The 23,583-nt window shown below is 40.4% G+C and overlaps 2 protein-coding genes and 1 long non-coding RNA gene across 3 annotated transcripts in view; all 3 read left to right on the top strand.

Moving 5' to 3' along the window:
• LOC124285945 (slit homolog 2 protein-like) overlaps positions 1-6,439 on the top strand; it is a 91,698-nt gene extending 85,259 nt beyond the window's left edge. The window contains exon 3 of the mRNA XM_046722234.1: positions 6,361-6,439. Within this exon, the coding sequence (XP_046578190.1) occupies positions 6,361-6,439 (79 nt within the window). The remainder of the gene's footprint in view (positions 1-6,360) is intronic.
• Positions 6,440-7,109: 670 nt separating this feature from the next.
• Positions 7,110-17,654, top strand: LOC124285957. The gene is made up of 4 exons (XR_006900920.1): positions 7,110-7,181; positions 9,236-9,325; positions 15,614-15,682; positions 17,586-17,654. It is a non-coding gene; the product is annotated as an uncharacterized LOC124285957 (long non-coding RNA).
• Positions 17,655-17,959: 305 nt separating this feature from the next.
• Positions 17,960-22,489, top strand: LOC124285972 (thyrotropin receptor-like). The gene is given in 3 exon segments (XM_046722278.1): positions 17,960-18,028; positions 19,683-20,488; positions 20,491-22,489. Coding segments are annotated over 2 exon segments (2,187 nt in total). The 5' UTR covers positions 17,960-18,028; positions 19,683-19,803; the 3' UTR covers positions 21,993-22,489.
• Positions 22,490-23,583: the final 1,094 nt, after the last annotated feature.

Below are 23,583 nucleotides of genomic sequence, written 5' to 3'. Positions count from 1 at the left end.
GGATTTGAGGATTTCTACCCACCAGCTGAAACGTGGACCCAGTTAAAGTAACTATAAATCGTAACCGCCAGGGAATAACCAGTCATAAAAGGTGAAACAGCGATGAAAAACGGCAATCATATTGCACATTAACCACGTCAGACACGAAGGATATATCATATAACTCTTAATAAAGAGGGTCATAATAATTGAATATACATCATTTTCCGGATAATAATATTGTAGTGAATTTCTCTTGTTTTCAAGTACATAAGAAACTATGAATAGAAAGATGGTATCGATATTTGCGTCTAGGTTGATAATAACCAGTTTCTATAGAGACAGTTAATGGGTGCTAATTATTCAGGTTGGCAATTGACCAAGGTATGTTGGTTTTGTTTGTTGTTTAAAGCAGAATTCCAGCTATATGACGGCGGTCTGTAGATGATCGAGTCTAAACCAGGCGTTTCTGTGATCAAGAACAAGAGCATCGATCAACGCATTTGGGATACGATGACATGTGTCAACCAAGTCCGCGAGCCTGACCACCCGATCCCGAGAGTCGCCTCTTACAACAAGCATACGTTGCTGAAAGTCAAATCTGTTAAAGCGGATCTTCATGGTTCAATTGTCCTGGTGGGGCGACGGGGTAGCCTAGTGGTTAAGGCGTTCGCTCGTCACGCCGAAGACCCGGGTTCGATTCCCCACATGGGTACAATGTGTTAAGCCCATTTCTGGTGTCCCCCGCCGTGATATTGCTGGAATATTGCTAAAAGCGGCGTAAAACCAAACTCACTCACTCACTCAATTGTCCTGGTAGGAGTTGCCCTTGTGTTTAAAGACACTCTGTAGATATATATTAAATATCCCTATCTTAAGCAAATCAACACACCCATATATCGCTATTTCTTATGCAAACTCCATTACCCGTGAAGGTCCGGGTTAGAATATTGATCTTCAGTAACCCATGCTTGTCGCAAGAGGCGACTAACGGGATCGGGTGGGCATGCTCGCTGACTTGGTTGACACGTGTCATCGTATCCCAACTGCTTGGATCGGTGCTCATGCTGTTGATTATTGGATTGTCTGGTCCAGACTCGTTTATTTACAGACCGCCGCCATATAGCTGGAATATTGCTGAGTGCGGCGTAAACTAAACTCACTCACTCACTCACTCACTCACTCACAAACTCCATTATTTAAGCTGAACGACCTATGTGGACATCAGAGCACAAAGGAAAAAATGACATGGAAAGAGAACGATAAAATGGAACGAGGTTGTTGTCGTCCTGTAGTATACAACATGAAAGCCGTTACTGACAGCCTCGATTTAGCTGAACACGTTACTCATTGAAGGAATGATACATTACAAAACACGAAGGCAACTTACCACACAGCATCGAGGTAGTTATAACTCAGTGTCGAAGGTATCGTTGACTTGAAATTGCTTTCGAAAGCAATTTTCTTTGGAAGCTCGGGGGAATGATTAAATATTTAAAAACAACATTTTGCCTCGGGGTTGACACATTTATGTCAATAAATGAAATTGATGCTCCGTTAGAATGTTTAAGCCTGAGCAGGGACACCGCACGGGAATAACGATTGATGACTATAATGGAGTATGGACAAGGAAGGTACGGAAATATGTATTACACAGGCCTTCAAATGAGAAGTGTACCAATAAGTAAATACAAAACTTTTCAATATAAATAGACTATTCGCTTTTTAATAGCGGGTGTGTACACATCCACCAGATTATTTATTGATTAGTTGTGTGATCTTATTTTCCATTACATTTTTTATAATGAGGGTTGTAATGCGCTCTTAAACTAAACACTCTAAGAATGAATTCTTTGGGTTGCAGTCATATTTTGCTCTGTAACTTAGGGCGATGACGCTGAAAGTATGCATGCATGTTTCAGGGACTGATCAATCACAGTCGTGTGGGTGTTTTAATATCGTAATTCACTTCCATGAAGTCTATCTGTGGTTACATATTAATAAATACTAATATTCGTCCTGACAGATTGAATAATGACATTTTATTAGTGTGTGCCTGGCATTAATAAAATCCAATATGCCCTCGTTTATAAAGGGCAATCCAAACGTGCGTAAACAATGCCCTCACATTTCTCGTCTTTACATCCAGAAGCAATTATTAATGCTAATGATTTTCCTTTAGATAATTCTTATTAATGTCTTAATGTTCAGGCATTATGTCAGTTAATTTCCGACTGTTTGATATCCACTGGTTGCTAGCTGTTTAACAATCGTCATCAAGGGTTTAAACAATCCATAGCAGCTGGAATGCCCCCAGGCTTTCATTTATCTAAGTATTTGCACGCGACTGTTCAGAGAAGACAGAAAGTTTCAAAATGTCGCTCATGACTAGTCCAATTCCGAAAATATATTTGTTTGTCCACCTAATTGATGATGCTAAAGCTTTATACCATAGGGACCGTTTGTGGAATGAAGGCGATACGAATGGATTCAATATTTATGTTTAAAAACCCATTCAATTGTGTTATGAGTCTTTTTAATATGATAAGTAAAAAGTGATAGAAAATGAATCTTTCGTATTGACTTATTTGAATATTTTGACATCACATGGAATAATGTGTGAAATGATCTAGCATTCACAATTTAAACGCATACGTCGTCGTAACGACCATTCCAACGTCTACGACCCGTCATGCTTTCCCATTTGTCACTCTTATACAAATGAGCATGACGTTGTGATTGAATATACACGCAATAATATCGAACGTGAGGTTACTTCAACGCGTCTCGTCGCATTGTAGATTTAGGGAAGAGCCAGCTTCGAGGACTTACGGGCTACAGAGAGAATGAATGGTGTTATTTCGTAATATCCGAGCTTCAACACGGTTTTCTATATATCACGCTAGAATATTAAAAAAATACATGTCTGTAATGTTGACACTTCAGATAAACTCTACGGAAGGAGGCTTATTGTTCAGATAATAATGTAGTCTGTTTGTGACGTCATGCACAATGGATTAGACCAAACAGTACTGAAAATGGCCCAAAAAAAACGTGCAACTATCTGAAAGTGATTACACAAGATCAGGTTATCCTAATGGTAAATAGAATATAAATCAGTATCTCATGCCCACTTACTTCAGACAACAAAACGACCTCTGACATTTAATCTAAGGTTAAATATTTCGAAAAGATATTTTGAAAAAGAAGATAATTAACTAAAACAATGTTATCCCTGGTTGCCTTATTCTCCTATTACGTTTGAAGGTTATAATTATCACTAATGGTTGTTTTTAATTATTTAGAAATGCCAGGTCGCCATGCAATGTAATGCAAGTTGTCTGAGCCTGGGCAGTTTGACTTAGCTCTCTACTCATCAGAAAGATTCTCTGTCTGCAGCAAGGTGACACACAGATCGGCAGATGTAACATGTTCATCAGCGTCTGTGGCTAAAATTAGATCCATTAGTTTCAGTAGCGTTCGTAATGTTCCCTTGCATACTATGCCATTTATGGTATGTTTTCAGCTTTACATTCTTCCTATACCTAATGTAGCAAACAGCAAAGTTTGTCTTCTTGTCATGTTAGAAATATCGACCAACAGAATGAGAAATCTGAGGAATGGAAATGTGCTCAGTAGCTGTGTCACAGGGGCGTGTCACGCTTAGAAACAGCGTTAGAAAGACATATAGGTATATAGACCCTACCCTAGTACTATATAAAAGTACTAGGGTAGGGTCTATATAGCTATCTGTCTTTCTAACGCTGTTTCTAAGCGTGACACGCCCCTATGAGCTGTGTAACATTCAAGGTACGGTAAACTCGGTTTATAACGAACACGCTTTCAACGAACTGATGGATGTAATGAACTGTGGCCGCAGACACTTGTTATATATTTTAGTCGAAATGCTTATAACGAAGTATACGGTTACAACGAAATAAACTTAGTGGTCCGTTTAAGTTCGTTATAACCGAAGTTTCCTTACATTGACTCCTATTTCAACCCTATTGACTAATGCAACTCTAATATTTTGACCACAACAATATCACATTCTGCAATATTCCGGACACTAGACAATCCCCACTTCATGTCCACAACGCAATCCCCAGACCCGTGATGATCCGGGTTAGAATTGATTGCGAGGCGACTAATGGGATCCGGTGGTCAGGCTCGCTGGCTTGGTTGACACATGTCATCGTATCCCAATTGCGTAGATCGATGCTCATGCTGTTGATCACTGGATTGTCTGGTTCAGCAAACAGAAACTTGAGACTCATGAACCAATTCAGACAAAGACCTACTTTTCAGCCGATCCGAATTTTCTCGTGTGAAAGTGAAAAAAAATCGTATTTCTATATTTTATGACGAGGATTAGGCACCATGACCTTAATTAAGACATCACAGACTGTCTCTGTTTGATGAGGTCGTAAAATGATTCACAATTCATCTGGCTCACTGGTTACACCTGTTATGTGTTCTTTGTGCTTATTCAGTGTATTGTTTGTAACGCACAATGTGATTGATATAATATTAAGTCCGTACCAGACCGCCAAACCTTTCTAGCGGCCGAGGCTCGTTTTGAGATTTCCACGATTTTCATATTTCCTTTTGTCAGAGCACGCTGTACGACAGAGCACGCTGCACGACGTCTTTGTAGGGTTAGAAGGAACGTAGTGTTGCAAAATACAAGTGATTAAATGTATCAAATAATACTGATTAATATTTATATATCCAGTTGAATGAGTTGGTCTCAAAATTCTGGAGTGGTTATTATCCCCCACCGCGCGTTTAGCGCGAAGCGGGGGATATAGTATTAGGCTCCGTCCGTCCGTACATCCGTACGTACGTCCGTCCGTACGAATTGGAATATCTTAAGAACTGTTCTCTAGATTCTTTTCATATTTGGTACCTAGCTTCATCACAGTATAAGAAAGGTCCAAGTCAGGTTTGGTGACCTTGACCTTCATTTCAAGGTCACATGGGGACTTTCACGTTTTACCTGCTTGTTAAGCTATCTCTAACGGTTCACTGGATTTTCTTCATATTCAATAAAAAAAAAAGGTTTATCTAGGGAAGGCGCATAGCCCAGTCGATTTTGGTGACCTTCACATAATTTTCAAGGTCATGGCGACACTTCAGCATGTAAACCTGCATGTTAAGCTATCTCAAGAACCGTTAATTGGATTTTCTTCATATTCAACACCAAGCTTTATCTAGGGAAGGCGCGGGGCCCAGTTGATTTGGGTGACCTTCACTTAATTTTCAAGGTCACAGAGACACTTTGAAGATTTCAGCATATTAACCTGCATGTTATGCTTGTCAGCGAGATACCTCAAGAACCATTCACTGGATTTTCTTCATATTCAACACCAAGCTTTATCTAGGGAAGGCGCGGGGCCCAGTTGATTTTGGTGACCTTCATTTAATTTTCAAGGTCACAGCGACACTTTGAAGATTTCAGCATGTTAACCTGAATTGTCAGCAAGATATTTCAAAAACGGTTCACTGGATTTTCTTCAGACTTTCAAGACTTCCCTTAAATGTTTTTCAATAAGCAATTTCTTTAGTACTATTTTTGCATATTTCATACACTATGACATTTATATCAAGGTCAAAGTCAGTCTTGAAAATATGTGTGTGTTTGAACACCTAAAGAGCAAGATATCAAGAGAGGTTGGTCATGTTTTTGTTGACATTTAACTTAAACTTTCATTACTTTATAAGTTTGATTTGATAATTTGCGGCGGGGTATTATGTCACCTTAGTGACAATGCTTGTGGTACTAAGGGATGGAACCCAGTCAGCAGGAAACGAGACTGTTGTGTAATCAATGTTTTGATTTACTTGATTATTTACAGACCGCCGCCATGTAGCTGGAATATTGCTGAGTGCGGCGTAAAACTAAACTCACTCACTTACAGATTGACCAGGCTCCATTCCTTTAAACTGTTACCACAGTGTTCCTGCTACAGTCAGGCCACAACACATTCTTCTGTAGGGCGCTGGGGTAGCCTAGTGTTTAGAGAATGTTCATTAATAGCCTGTTATACATAGCGACACCGAGCATATATAACCTATATCCACCGAGGATGCAATAATTCTTTATCTTTGACAACAACCAACTGAATGTTTGGAAGGTTTTCACGTAAAAAATGTCGCCATAACTGAAAGCATAATATTATTCTGGTATCTAGTTTCAGGTTAAATAATTGTATGTCGTATTATGTCCAGGTGCGTTTACGAGCCGCTTTCATCTATTTATATTTTAACATTACTGAGTATTGAGTTGCTTCGATACTGTTTTCTTTATGGATCGTGAATGTTAGGATCCTTTTGGCACTGTTTAATGTCTTGAAACCAAACTGTCTCTTTTAATTGCAGCCATATACGGAACTTCACTGAGTTGGAGACGATTACACCAGGAGCTTTCAAAGGAATGTCGGAATTGAGAATATTGTGAGTACATTCCTTTGATGAAAATAATCACTTGTAATGAGTGAGTGAGGGGGCACTAGAAATGGACTTCACACATTGCACCCATGTAGGGAATCGAACCCGGGTCTTCCGCGTGACGAACGAATGCTTTAACCACTAGGCTACCCCATCGCGCCTAGGTTATCTAGGAACGTTGCAACATGAGCAATTCATAATTCGAAATTAAATTCGCTATGAAACTCATTACCACGCTACATGGGGCAGCCAATCAACGTATCATAATCGGTGCTACCTAAGATTTGAACCAGCGAGCAGTCCACTCATACCACAAGGCCATTCGTATGAGGTGGGAAACTACACATGGTTAAACATGTAACATTTAAGGTGTTTAAGTTGAATTTTTCGCGCTGTTCCTTTAGTTGCTAATGCGCCCTTGTACCAAACTTGGAAAACGCACAAATAAATGATGACAGTTTCTTAAACAACTGTTTTATTTTTGTGACAAAGCTTATGCAATTTTTTTCTAGAGTTGGTCTGTTGTTTTTATTGCACTCTGCGTTGGTTTGATTATTGTACGTCTATTTGTTTTTGTGTTAGATTGCAATTCATCGGTATCATTTTGTATCAAACGGACTGTAATGTTTATGCATCACCAGCCACACTTAAAGCTTGAAATATGTTGTATATTTTAGATGGATAATCGACTGTGAAAAATTACACAGAATCAACAAAGGCGTCCTTGGGGCTTTCAAAGAATTAAACACTCTGTGAGTATAACCTTGATTATTTGCATTTTCCTCCATATTTATATGTGGAGGACATTTTAAAATGTGTGTCAGTAGTGTAAAAAATGCGCCCATTCAGTACTCGATCTTGATTTTTAACAAAGGTTCATTCAGGTAAACAGGATAAACTCACCTTACATATAAGAAAGCGTGAGACGCTGTCTCATGCATTCGGAACATCGCGAGAATCACTTGTGTATCTTTTATATCTATATAATTCAGACTATATTTCGAACCTATTGTTTGTACATGTATTTCGTAATGTTACACGCGTTGGGATATACTTACCAAAAGAGAATAATGTTATATAAAATAATATAATGATTTCTTCAGGTTGTAGCTCATCTGTTTCAAGTCAAAGATACCGAATTCCAATAATCCTCGACAATGTACAATGAACAATTTTACAACAGTATTTTCTACTCGCCAGTGCGACATTCTCTTTTGCTGTTTACCAAATCAAGTAGGCATAGCATGTAACACAAAAGCCGATGCTCCAGCTAAAGTAGCTCTTGACAGAACGATGTGTCAACAGCTAATCCAGTACATTGCTTTCAAACCAGTCATCACACGTCATTCCTGGTATATTAGAAAAACGGTGGGGCACCAGACAGGAAGTATTGAACTTCGTGAACTGAAACCAACATTTGCTCATGCCTACTTGGGTTGTCAGTCATGACATGACGAGGTCACTTGTCGTGTTGGCCACAGCTGGGTGCCTCGCTAATATCACCTTGAAAAAAGGAGGTCGAGCCTCGTAAGTGTGTCCCAGGTGAAGTAAAGTTTACCATCAATCATATTATGCTTACCGGTGGGAATTTAGCAATTTGCAAGGAATTCACACTATCAAGCAGTAATTCTGAAAGATCCGCTTTCCCGTGTGAACGGACATCTTAGCGTAAGTTATTTGAAAGAAATTGGTCTGAATCTCAAATTATAAACATGACAAACTATATGTTTGTTTGTTTCAATTTGCTGTGGTGGTATTATCAACGGAGACTATAGGAGACGATTTCCAGGAAGTTGAAATTAGGGTTGTCAAACTGTGCGACACGTACTTCCTACCATACTTAGTGTAATGATCATGAACCATTGTCTCAAGCTATATCATTGCTGAGAATCTTTTCATATTGGCTAGTATTGCGTATAACCAGCGGTAGTTAAAGTAATGACGTAATTCCTGCTGGGTATCGTGAAGATCTGGGTTAGAATTTATCTTCAGTAACCCATGCTTGTCGTAAGAGGCGACTAATGGGAACGGGTGGTTATTTACATTACAGATTATTTACAGACCGCCTTCATGTAGCTGGAATATTGCTGAGTGCGGCGTAAAACTAAACTCACTCACTCCCAATTGCGTAGATCGATGCGCATGCTGTTGATCACTGGATAGTCTGGTCCAGATTCGAATATATACAGACCGCCGCCATATAGCTGGAACATTGCAGAGTGCGGCGCTGTTAAACAACCACCAAACAAACACAAGTGACAACATTTGCATATTGGCGTGATCTTCTCACATGGTAATTACGGTACACGTGTTTTGGATGAGGCTTTCCCGTTTGTCAGTAGACTGTGGACTGTATCACATGTCGACTTTTACCTTGTTGTGGGCTAGATGAGTTGGTTTATTCACTTAACACCACATACCGATCTCCTCAGTCATTGGAGTTTTTATGGAGCTGGCAGTTTTATGTGATAGATCATAAATATCTCTTTGAAGAATCGACTTTCAGAGATTAACTACAGCAATTTCTCCTCGGAGTTCGTCCGTTCTTAAAATAAGAAGTTACTTAATCTATTTACGTTGAATTAAGCACCGTGATGATACATTAGAGTTTTCATTTGTGGTTAACGTGTTCCTTATCCCGTGATGAAAACTAGAAAAACCGAAATAACTATCGTTCCCTTTGAACAATTCTTATGTATTGCTGTTCTCGCCCTCTCTGGTGTACATGTGGCAGTTCTGTTTCTTGCAGGTGTATCCATTTATATTGTAAGATAATGTCACAGAATACGTCTTTTTTATATTTCAGTAAAATAATGAAAAGCGGCTTGCAGGAAGTTCCTGACTTTTCCAGATTCAACACAAGTTCCAAAGATTCCAACGGAACAATGTATGAGATGTAAGTATGGATTCGGGATTCTGTTCGAATCAAATCATGGGCAAAACATGGTAAACCATTTTTAGTGTCTTTCATCTTGCACCGTCCTAAAGGCACCGTCAAACTATACTCACCAATAATACAACTGTAACATGTAGGAAACGTCAACATATTACATATTACATATAACACCAGTAATAATTACACATTCTTTTGTATTAAACATCCAAGTTAACTATGGCCGAACATTGACATTCTTGCGATGAAAGTTCTCAAAAGTACCTCTTTTTGGACAAAGCAATAAACATGTCATCCTGGTCTTCTGAAGACATATAGTGTCTAGATGGTATAAATATCGCGGTAATGTTATCTGGCACAGTCTGGTTATAGAGGATGCCAGTAAGTAGGATTATTTAGGGGACAAATAATTACTTTACGTCCAGTCCAGTCAGCGATCATTACGTTTGTTATATACCTGATGTAAGTGTCTGGCTTCAGAGACATCAAAGACGCGTGACATATTGGGCAAATGACGTTTTCTATCATTTTCGCTGTTTCCGATGTTTATAGCCCGTTCGTGCCAATTACATCCTGGTTGCAGATAAAGCACAGTAAATGCGCCTGTCAAAGAGAGTGGAATCAGTGACGTATGCGTTATACGACAATGGCGAACCAATGATGCCAATTTCGTTCATGGTAATTCTGGACCATTTGTAATCATCTGTGTCTTAATTTACCAAAATGTGATATCAAAAAGCACCGTTTTAAATGTACAGGTGTTACTTAATCAGAGGTAAACTACCATCTACTCCGCAAATAGGTAAGAATTACCGTGCTATTTCCGTGTTCATAGTGACATTGGTAAAATTCAGTACACTTCGAACGACAATGGGGGAAAGGAGATTTTCAATCCCGCATCGCAAGAACGTTAGAGGGAAAGCACAAGGCCCCATGGTCATGATACAGTTGTGTTCAAGTAATTTGGGAGTGAATATGGTTGAACATCCTATTCTTTACTTTTTCTCAGCTTTGTCATAGCCACCAGTAAATTATCGAGTGAGCAAAGTCCCACGTGGTTGGAGTACAATGATACGTAATCAGCAAGTCCCAAAGTCTGACCACCCGGTCCATATTAGTCGACCCGATCCATATAAATCGCCCCTCGCGCAAATCACAGGCTGCTTTGCATTAATACAGCCCTCAGTCCCCACGGAGCACTTCTTTTGAGGCTGACTGCATTGTCAAGACTTTATAGGTGAAAAGGAAAACAGTTCTCCACAAAGTCCCTTCACACAAAGTCATTTGCTGACACATGTGAACTTTCTTTGAAATACTGTTAGACAACCGTTGACACCCAAATCTATTACGTTACAATCCAGATAAGATATGTCGAGGCGCGATGGGTAGAAAGACAGCAAATTCACAAATGACAGTCACTTTGGTTGTTTATGAATTTACACTGCCAAGATATGTACTCATGACGCGTGATCGTATTGAAATCAAGGATATGAGCAAATCAATTTGAGGCTGGGATAGAACGGTGCACCAATTTAACTCCAAAAGGAATTTCTTTACTTGTAACAAAAGACATTTATGGAGCGTGACAGAGGCAACACTTTTACTGAAAAAATAGCAAACTTCATTCATATCTGACTGTCATTTTGAGAGGGAGGTTTAGAGGTGAGGTGAGGTGAGGTGAAATTGGGTTTTACATCGTGCTTGAGAATATTTGCTGTCGACGTGCATGCGTGTGTATGTGTATGTGCGCTGCCTGTACTAGCCCAGACTTAAGCTGGTTTTATAATGCTAGCCCACTGAGATACCATGCCGCAGTGAAGCATGAATACCCCACTCAGACACATTATACTGACTCCGAGCCGACCAGTCCTTGTTGTACCCATTAATGCCGAGCGCCAGGCAGGGACAAACAAGTACCATATTTTAACGTCTTTTGGTATGACGCGGTCGGGGATCGAACCCGCGACCTTCCGCTCTCCGAGGGAGGTTTAGATTAGTATTTTAGGACATAATATAAAACCTTAACTTCGTTGTACAGAGGTGGGCGATTTAGGTCGAGAACTGTAGTCTCAGTTTAATGTTGTTTAAGTAGAAAACGCCCATAGTTTAGCTCGGAGTACGGTCCGTCTTCCTGTGACTGGGGGTGGTGGGGTAGCATAGTGGTTAAAGCGTTAGCTCGTCACGCCGATGACCTTGGTTCGATTCCCCACATGGGTACAATGTGTGAAGCCCATTTCTGGTGTCCTCCGCCGTGATAGTGCTCAAATATTGCTAAAAGCGGCGTAAAACCAAACTCACTCACTCACTTCCTATGACTGTCCATTTTTCGATTGAAAGGATAAACCGTAAACATGGAGGAAGTCAAGCATCCCATGGAACTTTCTCCTTTCCTTTAAATATTAATCGTCAACGCCAGAGTACAACCAGTGTCATATATCCACAGAAACAGATTCCACAGGGCAGTGAAGGCAAATTAACGTTGAAAGCAGCGATGACTCATTGAAAGTCAAGCCAAGTCTTTCAGAATCTTCAAGGCGGGATATGAATCACTGATATGAGGTCTTGCAACTGCCTCAAACGCCTGTGTCGGTAACCAAGGACTACGCCTTTGAATTTACTTTTACTGATGCTGGATATGAACAGTGCCTTGGCAGTTAAATAAAACAGATGGTCCGCCTTCGAAGAACAATACAATGTCAACCAGATCACGCTTTAAATAAGGAAGATGGTCCGCCTTCGAAGAACAATACAGTGTCAACCAGATCACGCTTTCAATAAGAAAGATGGTCCGCCTTCGAAGAACGATACAGTGTCAACCAGATCACGCTTTAAATAGGGAAGATGGTCGGCCTTCGAAAAACGATACAGTGTCAACCAGATCACGCTTTAAATAAGGAAGATGGTCCGCCTTCGAAGAGCAATACAGTGTCAACCAGATCACACTTTAAACAGGGAAGATTGTCCGCCTTCGAAGAGCAATACAGTGTCAACCAGATCACGCTTTAAATAAGAAAGATCGTCTGCCTTCGAAGAACAATACAGTGTTAACCAGATCACGCTTTAAATAAGAAAGATGGTCCACCTTCGAAGAACAATACAGTGTCAACCGGATCACGCTTTAAATAAGAAAGATGGTCCACCTTCAATAAACAATACAGTGTCAACCAGATCACACTTTAAATAAAACAAATAGTCCGCCTTCTAAGGAGAATACAGTGTCAACCAGATCACGCTTTAAATAAGAAAGATGGTCCGCCTTCGAAGAACAATACAGTGTCAACCAGATCACGCTTTAAATAAGAAAGATGGTCCACCTTCGAAGAACAATACAGTGTCAACCGGATCACGCTTTAAATAAGAAAGATGGTCCACCTTCAATAAACAATACAGTGTCAACCGGATCACACTTTAATTAAAACAAATAGTCCGCCTTCTAAGGAGAATACAGTGTCAACCAGATCACGCTTTAAATAAGAACGATGGTCCGCCTTCGAAGAGCAATACAGTGTCAACCAGATCACGCTTTAAATAAGAAAGATGGTCCGCCTTCGAAGAACAATACAGTGTCAACCAGATCACGCTTTAAATAAGAAAGATGGTCCACCTTCAATAAACAATACAGTGTCAACCAGATCACAATTTAAATAAAACAAATGGTTCGCCTTCTAAGGAGAATACAGTGTCAACCAGATCACGCTTTAAATATAACAGACGGTCCTCCTTCTAAGGAGAATACAGTGTCAACCAGATCACGCTTTAAATAAAGCAGACGGTCCTCTTTCTAAGGAGAATATTGTGTCATCCGGATCACATTTCAAATAAAACAGATGGTCTTCCTTCGAAGACCAATACACAGTGTCAAGCAGATCACATTTCGTGACCACTTGATCTTCATTTGCGTCAGTGTGCTATCCGTTCAGAGATAAGTGTCACATAAATGGTAGATTCGAGAGAGTCTAGTTTATCCCTAAAAACATACTTAAATCGGAAGTCAATATACCACAATTAAACGTCTAGTTGGTCTCAAAAGGTAATAACGATATCATACATATATGTTCACCGATCTAAATGGAAGCGAGTGTGCTCATCAAGGGCCTTATCGTGTCTTGTTTATCAATATTTTTTATGAAAATCTGCAGTAAACTACGCAAAGTTAATGACAGCCTCTGACTTGTTTCGCAAAGTATCACTCCCAGACTTGAGTTTGAATGCGTTGTGCGTATTAATTTAGAAACAGGAAGTTATCACTTCACAGTGATCCCGGAGAAGTCATTACAACGTACCGTACAAAAGCTTGGCTGGGGAAGATAATCCCCATGAAATCCCATTCAATTATTTATGTCTGTATCCATTGTTAACATATTTACCAGGATATACGACAGGATAAACGCACTTCACACCGTGGAACGATAACAGTTCATATATCCCGTTCAGATCAAGGCTGTGTGTTATAAAAAACATTCAGACGACAGTGACGCAAATGTTATACTTCTGATTGTCACACTGATTCGTTTCCCTTTTTAATTAACATCTTAGGTGGCCCATATATGCCATAAAGTAACTAAAGCAGTTTCATACGTGACACTTTAAAATATTTTTGTTCCGAAATGGTTTGACATTAGCGTCTTGCTCTTTTTACTGCTTAAATCGGTATTGATTTTCTGCGATGTGATCGCATGAGAACGCTCTTTACTTATAGTTTTGAACATAAGCAATCTGTGTATCGCTGCTCCGGGATGTGATAACCTACAGGTGGCTTCAGTGCAGTAGACTCAGTGCAGTAGGTCTTCAGCAACCCATGCTTGCCACAAAAGGCGACTATGCTTGTCGAGGCGACTAACGGGATCGGGTGGTCAGGCTCGCTGACTTGGTTGACACATGTCATCGGTTCCCAATTGAGCACATCGATGCTCATGCTGTTGATCACTGGATTGTCTGGTCCAGACTCGATTATTTACAGACCGCCATATAGCTGGAATATTGCTGAGTGGGACGTAAAACTAAACTCACTCACTCACTTCAGTGCAGTAAGATGCAAGTGTGGGCAGAGTTCAATGTACACGCGACACCTGTTTCGTCCCGACTGCTTCTCCCCGAAACACGAAACAGCATCCCATTCCCATTGCAACCTCGAAAGAAGTATTGATTTAATCTATGATGACGTCGACAAAGTTGTTGATCAATCCAGTTGTTTGACTAATGCCTAGTGTAGCACGAAAACTTGTAACTATGTATACAGGCAAGAAACAACACTTAAATAACCATTTGCAGAAGAGACACACCCTCTTACCACGTGCCAATGCGCAAGTAAGTCTATTTGTGGGTTGGCTTCGATGCTGACACTCGATTCAGTTAAAAGAAACTCACTAAAGTGTTTATTTCATGAAAAGTTAAACATAAGTATAGCATAATGATTATGGGTAAGGTGGAGCAGCTTAGAGGTTAGAGCGTTGGCTCGTCACGAGTAATGCCCGCGTTCGATTCCCCATTTCCCACGCGTGCGCCCCTGATGTTGTTGGAATGTTGCTATTCTGATTATGGTCACGCTCTGGCATTCGATATGAACACTTGGCATGCCCCTAGTCTACAAAACTGCAGTCCAGTAAAGAAAACAGGCAACAAGAAAAGAAAGAAAAACATGTCTAATGTTATTATTATATGGTAAATTGATTGTACAGTTCTTACTACATCATTAGTATGTGTTTTTTTACTCCGTATTCAGCAGTATTACAGCTGTACGACGCGGACAGTAAACAATCGAGTTTGGACCAGACACTCCAGTGATTGACACAATGAGATACGATGATAGAGCATGTTTTCATGTTCGCGAAAAGGTGTCTGTTCGGCCCCACCCCTGACACCCATCATAAACATATGCAAAGGCTAGACAACTGTTCACCTGGAAAAATTCAGGACCCCGTTTCACAGAGCTATCGTAGCGCTACGACTGTCGTAAGTCTATGTTACAGGGCCTAGATTTTCGAAGGGTCTCTTAGCGCTAAGATAGTCGTAAGTGCAATACATTAACATTAACTTACGACTATCTTAGCGCTAAGAGAGCTTCGAAAATCTAGGCCCTGGGCAGTATAGGAAGGACGACAGTCGCAGCGCTACGATAGGAACGTATGGCACAATATCCTTTTGGACATCGACGCTATCTCGTATGTAGTTGCATGGAATCACGATGGAGCTGTTGAAAAGGTTAACATTAATGATGGGTGGTCTCTCTGACAGACAAGTCTGTTATAAAGACACATAGGTCTAGTGATACTATATCTTGTTCTGTTTCAGAGATCTATCAACCAACAGAATAAAGTCAATACCAACACGCAGCTTTTCCAACGTCAAGTCGTACGTTCTGTAAGTATGTTTATCTTCTCTGTGGCAGTGATATATGTCTATAGGCTACATGGTCTGGTCTACAGGCTACATGGCAACATGTTAAAAAATCTTTTGTTCCCTACTAGGCCACGGGTGATCCGTCTGAGGGACTGTGCAGGCGCAATTTGCGTAACTTGCTCTGCGCGCCAGACACCTATGAACGGGGGTTCGAATCTCGGTTCGTCCCCGTTATGTTTCGAGGTTTGTTAGCACCACACCGTGTGTTTCACAAAGTGAGGAGCGTCTGAGATCTGCACCACCTCGGGCCTTTTGTCGCCCATTAAGCTGGGACGTCGTGAAAAAAATGAAATACTGTTCGAAGAGGCCTTACACTCACCTCACTCACGCACTCCCTGCTTATATCGTACATATGTGCCTATTTCGGACAATATTTATAAGATTTACCTGAATAATTGTATACAGGTTTGTGATTTTATATATTATTACGTATATTTCTTTTTAGGCTATACCTAATGACATTCTATGGACTTAAAACTGTTTTCCCGGCAGGTCTTGCTTTTTGAGATAAGCATATATCCATATTATCAAAACGAAACGTTATCAAAGTGTTCCAAAATCGCTCTGTATTCACACAAACCCGATGTCCAGTACTGCATGCTTGAAACCTGTTGTTGGATTTGAAAACCAGATTGGTCCCGATTATTTCTACAGGTATTTTCACACCATGCTCGTTGCTTTCGCAAAATTAGTAAACGTCCAAATACCCTTCCTTCTCACATTACGTTAACGCGGAGTGACAAAAACTGGAATCGTGTGAAAAGCGGTCTAAACGCACATGCCCAGCCGTAAGAAATATAACATGCCATTCTGGAATACTATGATGTGTTTGAATAGATGCTTCCTTCATGACCTCATTGTAGGCAAAGAACTGAACACTAAATTATGTTATTTAAATTTGGGATAAAATACCAAACAAGAAAAGTATTGATGCTCAACACAACAAATGTTTCATCCAATCAGCTATCGACCCAACCGAGTATTTCTTGGACAAGCAATATGAAAGCTAATCACAAATTGCTCAACTTCCGATCTCCAGGCGCCGAAACTTAATCAGTTAAAGACACCTGCAGTTCTAACGTGTGTCATCCACGGCAGTTCTGTTGACAAGCACATGCAAATTACATGCAAAGTCTCGGTGTTGTCATCGGACGGTTGTCCTTTGAATCCCATATAACAACATTATTTGAACCAATGAAGCTGCGGCACACACAGTTGTTCCTAAACTTGCATCAATACAGTGATGTTCATCTCAGATCCAACGTGATTCCTCGATATGCTGCATGATATGACCTTTATCAAATCAGGAGTGAAGCAAACTCTTTAGGACAAACAAGAATAAGTCACTGCTCTAGATGCTTTTCAGTTATTCATTTTAGCATATTACTTCAACTTAAGATACCTTATGTTCACGGATATTTGGTATCGAATCAATACACAACGCCAACGCCAGAAATTAATCAGTCTCGATTAACCGACATGGTAGTTTCCATTGGACGTAAGAGTGAAATATAATTAATGATGACAAATGAATTAATCAATTCATATAGTCACGTGAGTGAGTGAGTATGGTTTTACGCGTTTTTAGCAATATTAAAGCAATATCACGGCAGAGGACAACAGAAAGGGGGTTCACATAAAGTGGGGAATCTAACCCACGCCTCAACCACTAGGTTACCCCACCGCCCCATATAGTCACGACACCGGGTGTCTGAAAAGGGGAGCAAATCCTGCATTACAGGTCCATCTACATATCACAATGGCCTATAGCTCTCTCTGCAAACACACACGTTCTTGCGCAAGACGTTGTCACGATTGTCATGATTATATTTAGCATATTAATACCACTCTTCATTCTTTTCAGTCGACTTGAAAACAACGAGCTTGAAACAGTTGAAGATAATGCTTTTCTGGAGCTCAGATAGCAAAACTGTAAGTCCCCTAGGGGTGGTATAAGTTAATATTTGGACATAGAGTCCCTTGTGTACTACTGTCATGATACCATGAAAAAATCTATATCACCCATAGCTGAGGGAATATACAGCAGCATAGCAAGACGTTCATAACGTTTAAATGGAAAACGTAAAACAAAACATTCAGTGTGTGTGTGTGTGCGTGCGTGCTTGCGTGCTTGCGTGCGTGCGTGCGTGCGTGTGTGTGTGTTCTTAAGGTTTTAATGGTAAATATCCAAATTTTGTTATATATTTTGTATTTTTCTTTATTGCTTTATAGGGAGTTTACAAACAATCCGCACTTGTCATTCCTTGGGGAGAAAGCTTTCATTGGCATCAGAGACCTGGTCTCAGTGTAAGTATTTTCTATAATAATACAACGTGCATAAACACATATTTCTCATTCAAGTTCTTACTAAATTGTCCATATTTCGAACTAAGTGGGTCGATGCTGTTATACCACGCAGTCATAAAGGACTCGGTCTGTAGCCTGCATCCTCTTCAACGGGGTACAGAGACAACCTACTAACAGAAAACATTATTCTCCAACGCAACTTCCGTCGTACAAAAGGTTTGTGAGTCATAGCAGCTGACATTTGATATCAACTGCTTTATATAATCAGTTCTAAACTATTAATTTCGGGGGGGGTGGGGGTTCACATGTGTGAATGTATATCTGATAACAAAAATTTGACGTTTGTAAAGTGGTTCATGCAAGATGTATAATCACACATCTTCGTCTCAAACACTGGAATGTATACAAGAATCCTTATTTAAAGGGCAAAGTGAGAATGAATTTAAAATATAGAAGACACAGTGGACGTTTTCTCAGATTGACGATACCCAGGTCGCAAAGGTTCCATAGAAGAACAATTCAGTGATTGTTTTATGTCTGGTGTAGATCATTTTCTTTTAGAAAATGTCAGAAGTGTTTGTCAATTGTAATTATTCACTTAAAACAAGGCTAAAAATATAAGAATATTTATCATACTAAACTACAGTCACTCACGTGAAATGGCAATCGTTCTTCGTAAAAGTAGTTTTTTTGAAACACAAGAAAGAAGAATAAAACTCGCTTGTTGAAAAAGAACCACAACTCATTAGGGCTTGTACTGATCTTTTCTTTAAAAAAAACCCCAGATGATGTGAAACATGCGGCTTACAGTTCTGAGTTTCAAAATATGGCCATCTAACTGTTGTCTAACTGGAGCGTCAGTATGTCAACGACAAGGAATAACTGTCTTATTTAGATTATCCCGATTTATTTAGATATATAAATAATTGTTCCTTATTTTCAAATGTTTAAAAAGTAGATATCTGAAATAATAGAAAAAATTCAGACCTTCGAGCTACTTAAAATGTGCTATTTTACACATGTTGTGTTTAGTTGAATCTCAATAGAATCTCTTCTCGAGACCCTAGACAAATGACTGAAGACATCAAAACGATCTTTCATTGGATCGATCAGAGCGTCGCAGAGCAAGCAAATGACACACGGGGTGTATTCTGTAATTACGCAAACTCGAAATGGTCGGCGACGTATTCCGAACGGTATTTACGGGCTGTATGACTGATTCAGTTAAAATGATAGTCTCTCTAGCGTCAGTGGGATCAACACTCGAAACGGAAGAGACTTTTCCCACCCGGAAGTACTGTCATTCATTTTCGGCTGTCTGCCAGACCTTCAAGAATGTTATTTTATTCAGGTTTTAGAATCTAAGTCGATATTCGGTCGGTCAAAGTCTACGAAAGGTCGTAATGATGTTACCTGGAATGGAATGTCCCCAGAAATAAACCTCATTTCAATGAGACTGCCTTTAGTTATTTGCATAAAATTAGTGAGCGAGTGAGTGAGTGAGTTGAGTTTTACGCCGCACTCAGCAATATTCCAGCTATTTTGCGGCGGGCATGAAATTAGTAAAAGATAATCTAGAAACACAAGGTACAGTTACAAACATCTGTATCTGACACCTGAAAATGTAATAACTATGACAACCTCATATTTACAGGAACCTTTCAAAAACGAGTATTACCAACCTGCCGACGGAGGGGCTAGAGAACATCGAGGAGATCAACGTGGAGGACACGCCCACACTGAAGGCGTTTCCTCCAGTTCTTACATTTTCCAGTATGAAGGTGGCCAGACTGTACTACGCCCATCACTGCTGTGCCTTCCAGCACCCAGAGAAGCAGGATCCGGAGCTGTGGAGGAGAGTAAAGGAGTTCCAGGAGAAACTCAAGAAGGAATGTTCCATGACACCTTCCTCAACTCCAGCCTGGCCACCCAGTTCCTCTTCTCAGATCCCGCACGAACCCGGAGCAGCTATGAGAAGCAAAAGATACGCGACAAGTGATGGCTTTTGGGGAAGTATAGAGGACATTAGTGACGATATACCCGATGATTCCGGTTTCGGGTCTTTTAGGTTGCCTGAAGGGTCAACGGCAGCGTCAAGAACTACGAAGAAAACCATGCCTATAAAAATAGGATATTATGTTAATGTGACTCTCCCTGAAAATGAAACTATTCTCAAAGAGGTCCAGTGTGGGAATGTGTCCATCAATTACAGGAAGGTTTTATGTACACCCCAGCCTAATGCCCTGAACCCGTGCGAAGATGTCATGGGATATGAATGGTTGCGAGTGTTTGTTTGGTTTGTTCTCTTAGCAACGCTGTGCGGGAATGTCATTGTGATAATAGTGATAATTACTGGCAGGAGCAAGATGACCGTCCCGAAGTTCCTCATGTGTAACTTATCATTTGCTGACTTCATCATGGGGCTCTACCTCCTCCTCCTTGCCTCGATAGACGCGCACTCTTTGGGGAGTACTTCAACCACGCGGTGTACTGGCAGAACGACGGGGGATGTCAAGTGGCAGGATTCCTCACCGTGTTTTCAAGCGAGTTGTCGGTGTTCGTCCTAATGGTGATCACTATGGAGAGATGGTACGCCATCAGCTATGCCATCCACCTCACAAAGAGACTACGACTAAGACAAGCGTCCTGCCTGATGGTATGCGGGTGGCTGTATGCTGTCATAATGGCTTCCCTTCCTCTCATAGGCGTCAGCAGCTACGGCACCGTCAGTATTTGCCTCCCAATGCAGGTGGAAGGAGTTCTGGACAAGGGCTACATCTTCTCCATCCTGCTTCTCAATGGAACGGCCTTTATTGTTATTTGTGGGTGTTACGTCAGCATGTACTTCAAGGTTAAAGACAGTGACTCTGCAGCGCGAAGCAATGACGCTACGATTGCCAAGAGGATGTCCTTGCTTGTGTTTACAAATTTCGCTTGTTGGGCACCAATAGCCTTCTTTGGATTAACTGCGGGAGCGGGATTTCCCCTGATTGACATTACTAATTCAAAAATATTACTCGTGTTCTTCTACCCTCTCAATTCTTGTGCTAATCCGTTCTTGTATGTAATTCTAACCAAACAATTCAGAAAAGATGTGTTCATTCTGTTGGCCAGGTACGGCATATGTACTGAACGTGCTAACAGATACAAAGGTACTTATATGAGCAGGTCTATGTCTCAGTCGAAGAATAACGGTCTGGTCCTTCATAACGTCCAACATCCTTCCAGCATGTCAATGTTGTCTCATCTAACACAGAGTCACAAAGGATCGAAGATGTCTCTAAACGGAAGTACGCCCAAAGCCACGCCGCAGAGTACGCCTGTTACAACACCTGTGATTACGCCCAAGGTGTCTCCTATCTCGTCTGGAGGGGTGAGTCCCAATAATTACAGTTCTCCAGTGTTACTTTCGCCTGGAGATAAGACTAAAGAGAGGAAACTCAGCACCGTTCCCGAGACAACCCAAATTCTTGACGATTTTGAAGTCCAGGATTTCAACATGGACGTTCCAGAAGTGTACACTGAATTCGTAGATGATGATGATCAAGGAGAAAAACGTGTCAGAAGCGCAAGCGAATATGTAATTCTTTATCCGGCCAATCAACGCGACGCCAGACGTCGCAGTGGTAGAATGTCATGTGACAAACAGTCAAGTCTGGACACAAATTTGAGTAGTAATACAGAGACATCTTTCCTGAGTGATTCGTCTTACGCCCGACAAGATAGTTCCGATGGAGAAGCTATCAAATTGTATTGTAGTGAGAAACGACCTTCAAGTTTAGAAGATAAGAATAAATTAATCTGGCAAAAAGTCGAAGCTGACCAGAACTCTCTCTACAATAGACAAAACTCTGAAAACTGTCGGCGGAGCAATAAGCTAGAACATAGTCCCCACGTTGAAGAGGACGAATATGTGAGTGATGAGGATCAGACAGAAGCTGACCTAAGACAGTCATTGTTGTGATCGGTCTCCCGCCCTTCACTGAGCAGCTTGGGTGTTAGATGTCGTAGAAGTCGTTTTACGTCACACTCAGTAACGGCATGGTAAATGCTCTAGTCAAGTGATGTCGAGTTCAGATTTATGTTGCAATTATATCTTTGGACAGACACCAAAGATAAATCTAATTGTCCTTAACTTCAAATGCGGTAAAGTGATTGCTTTTTTCCGATTTGTTTTCGGTCAGGTACCGTTCACAGACTGCTTTTCAAACAAACCTCATGAAAATATTTTTCATTTTGTGAGGAAACATTACATTACCCTTCTGGTAGTGTTCGACCATATTATTGTAGGTTTAGAGTAGTGCTTGGAACTCCCCTACTTCTACATGGGTGTCAAGACTTCATGTCAGTATTACATTACAGTAATACATATGTACTTTGTGAAAACAAAACCATTCTTCTTCAGTTGTGAATATGATTTAAGAACTCAATTCTCCAGATTAAAAGTCAATTTGAAAATAATTTCTCGTTATTTTAAGCTTGCTGGTTCCCAAATAGTATTAATCTGAAATAACAGTCTTCTTTTAACATGCACGTATCCTTAACTACTTGGCATGAAAATGAAACGTAACGTTAGAACCAAGCATCCCGAGTTCTATGCTTCTTCGTATAATAAAGTAGTACGATCGCGTTCCATGTGAAGAATAGTATACCACCCTATTTTGTTTGCGTAATATAGATACCTCGACAATAATCACTTTTAGAAAAAAACGCATAGACGCTGTAGGATGTATATATCAATTTCTAAAATACCACATTTGTTTCATCTTCTGAGAAAAGAAAGTCTCTTTTGCTATTTCTAGCCGTCTTCGAAATGAATTGTCAGCGCTGGCAGCATTTTGATGTCAGTTGATATATATTTCATTTGTAGTAGTGAAACCACTGAACGAAGCGCACGTGCAGCAGCATGACGTTACCAGCGAATATCATTACGCGCGTATTTTATATGAAACAAGAGATCCACTTTAACCTCCTAAATTTATTGCGATGGATTCCCGCGAGGGGAGCATTGTCGTCTTGTAGCAAAGATTAATTACGGATGGACGTCACTGAGTATACTACGTACGCAAAGTCAATATTGGTGTGTCTGAATCATGATGAATTTGGATTTATCACGAAACACTGGCTGACAACAGGCCATATCGTATACCATTTAACTCCATTATCTGCAAAAATACATGACTGTGTCGACAAGACAAAAAATGATATTCTCAAAAAGACTGCAAGGTCATTGGTTCATTACACGTTGCTTTTTATGAAGTTAACATTTGGCACTTTTTAATTCCTTGATTGGCTTATTTTTTCCAAAATCACTTGACGTTTTGTCGAAATATAAATATGTTGCAAAAAAGTGATCTCTTAAAGTATGTAAATGGTCGCTAAGGTAAATTATTCAATAAAAAAGTATAGCTTGAAGGTCTTCTGGAATGGCATGTCGAGAACGTTCTTACCGTCTATTTCCATTAAGCTGGTAGTCCAGGCGGTAAATGGATGAGGTGTGTGTGTGTGTGTGTGTGTGTGTGTGTTGGGCGGAGTAGACAGTTTTTCAGTTTCTA

This window comes from Haliotis rubra, unplaced genomic scaffold (genome assembly GCF_003918875.1).
Source record: "Haliotis rubra isolate DU_JTF1 unplaced genomic scaffold, ASM391887v1 Scf371, whole genome shotgun sequence".
NCBI classification, from domain to species: domain Eukaryota; kingdom Metazoa; phylum Mollusca; class Gastropoda; order Lepetellida; family Haliotidae; genus Haliotis; species Haliotis rubra.
The sequence above is the reverse complement of the archived record's forward strand: the minus strand, read 5'-3'. Positions and strand labels throughout refer to the sequence as shown.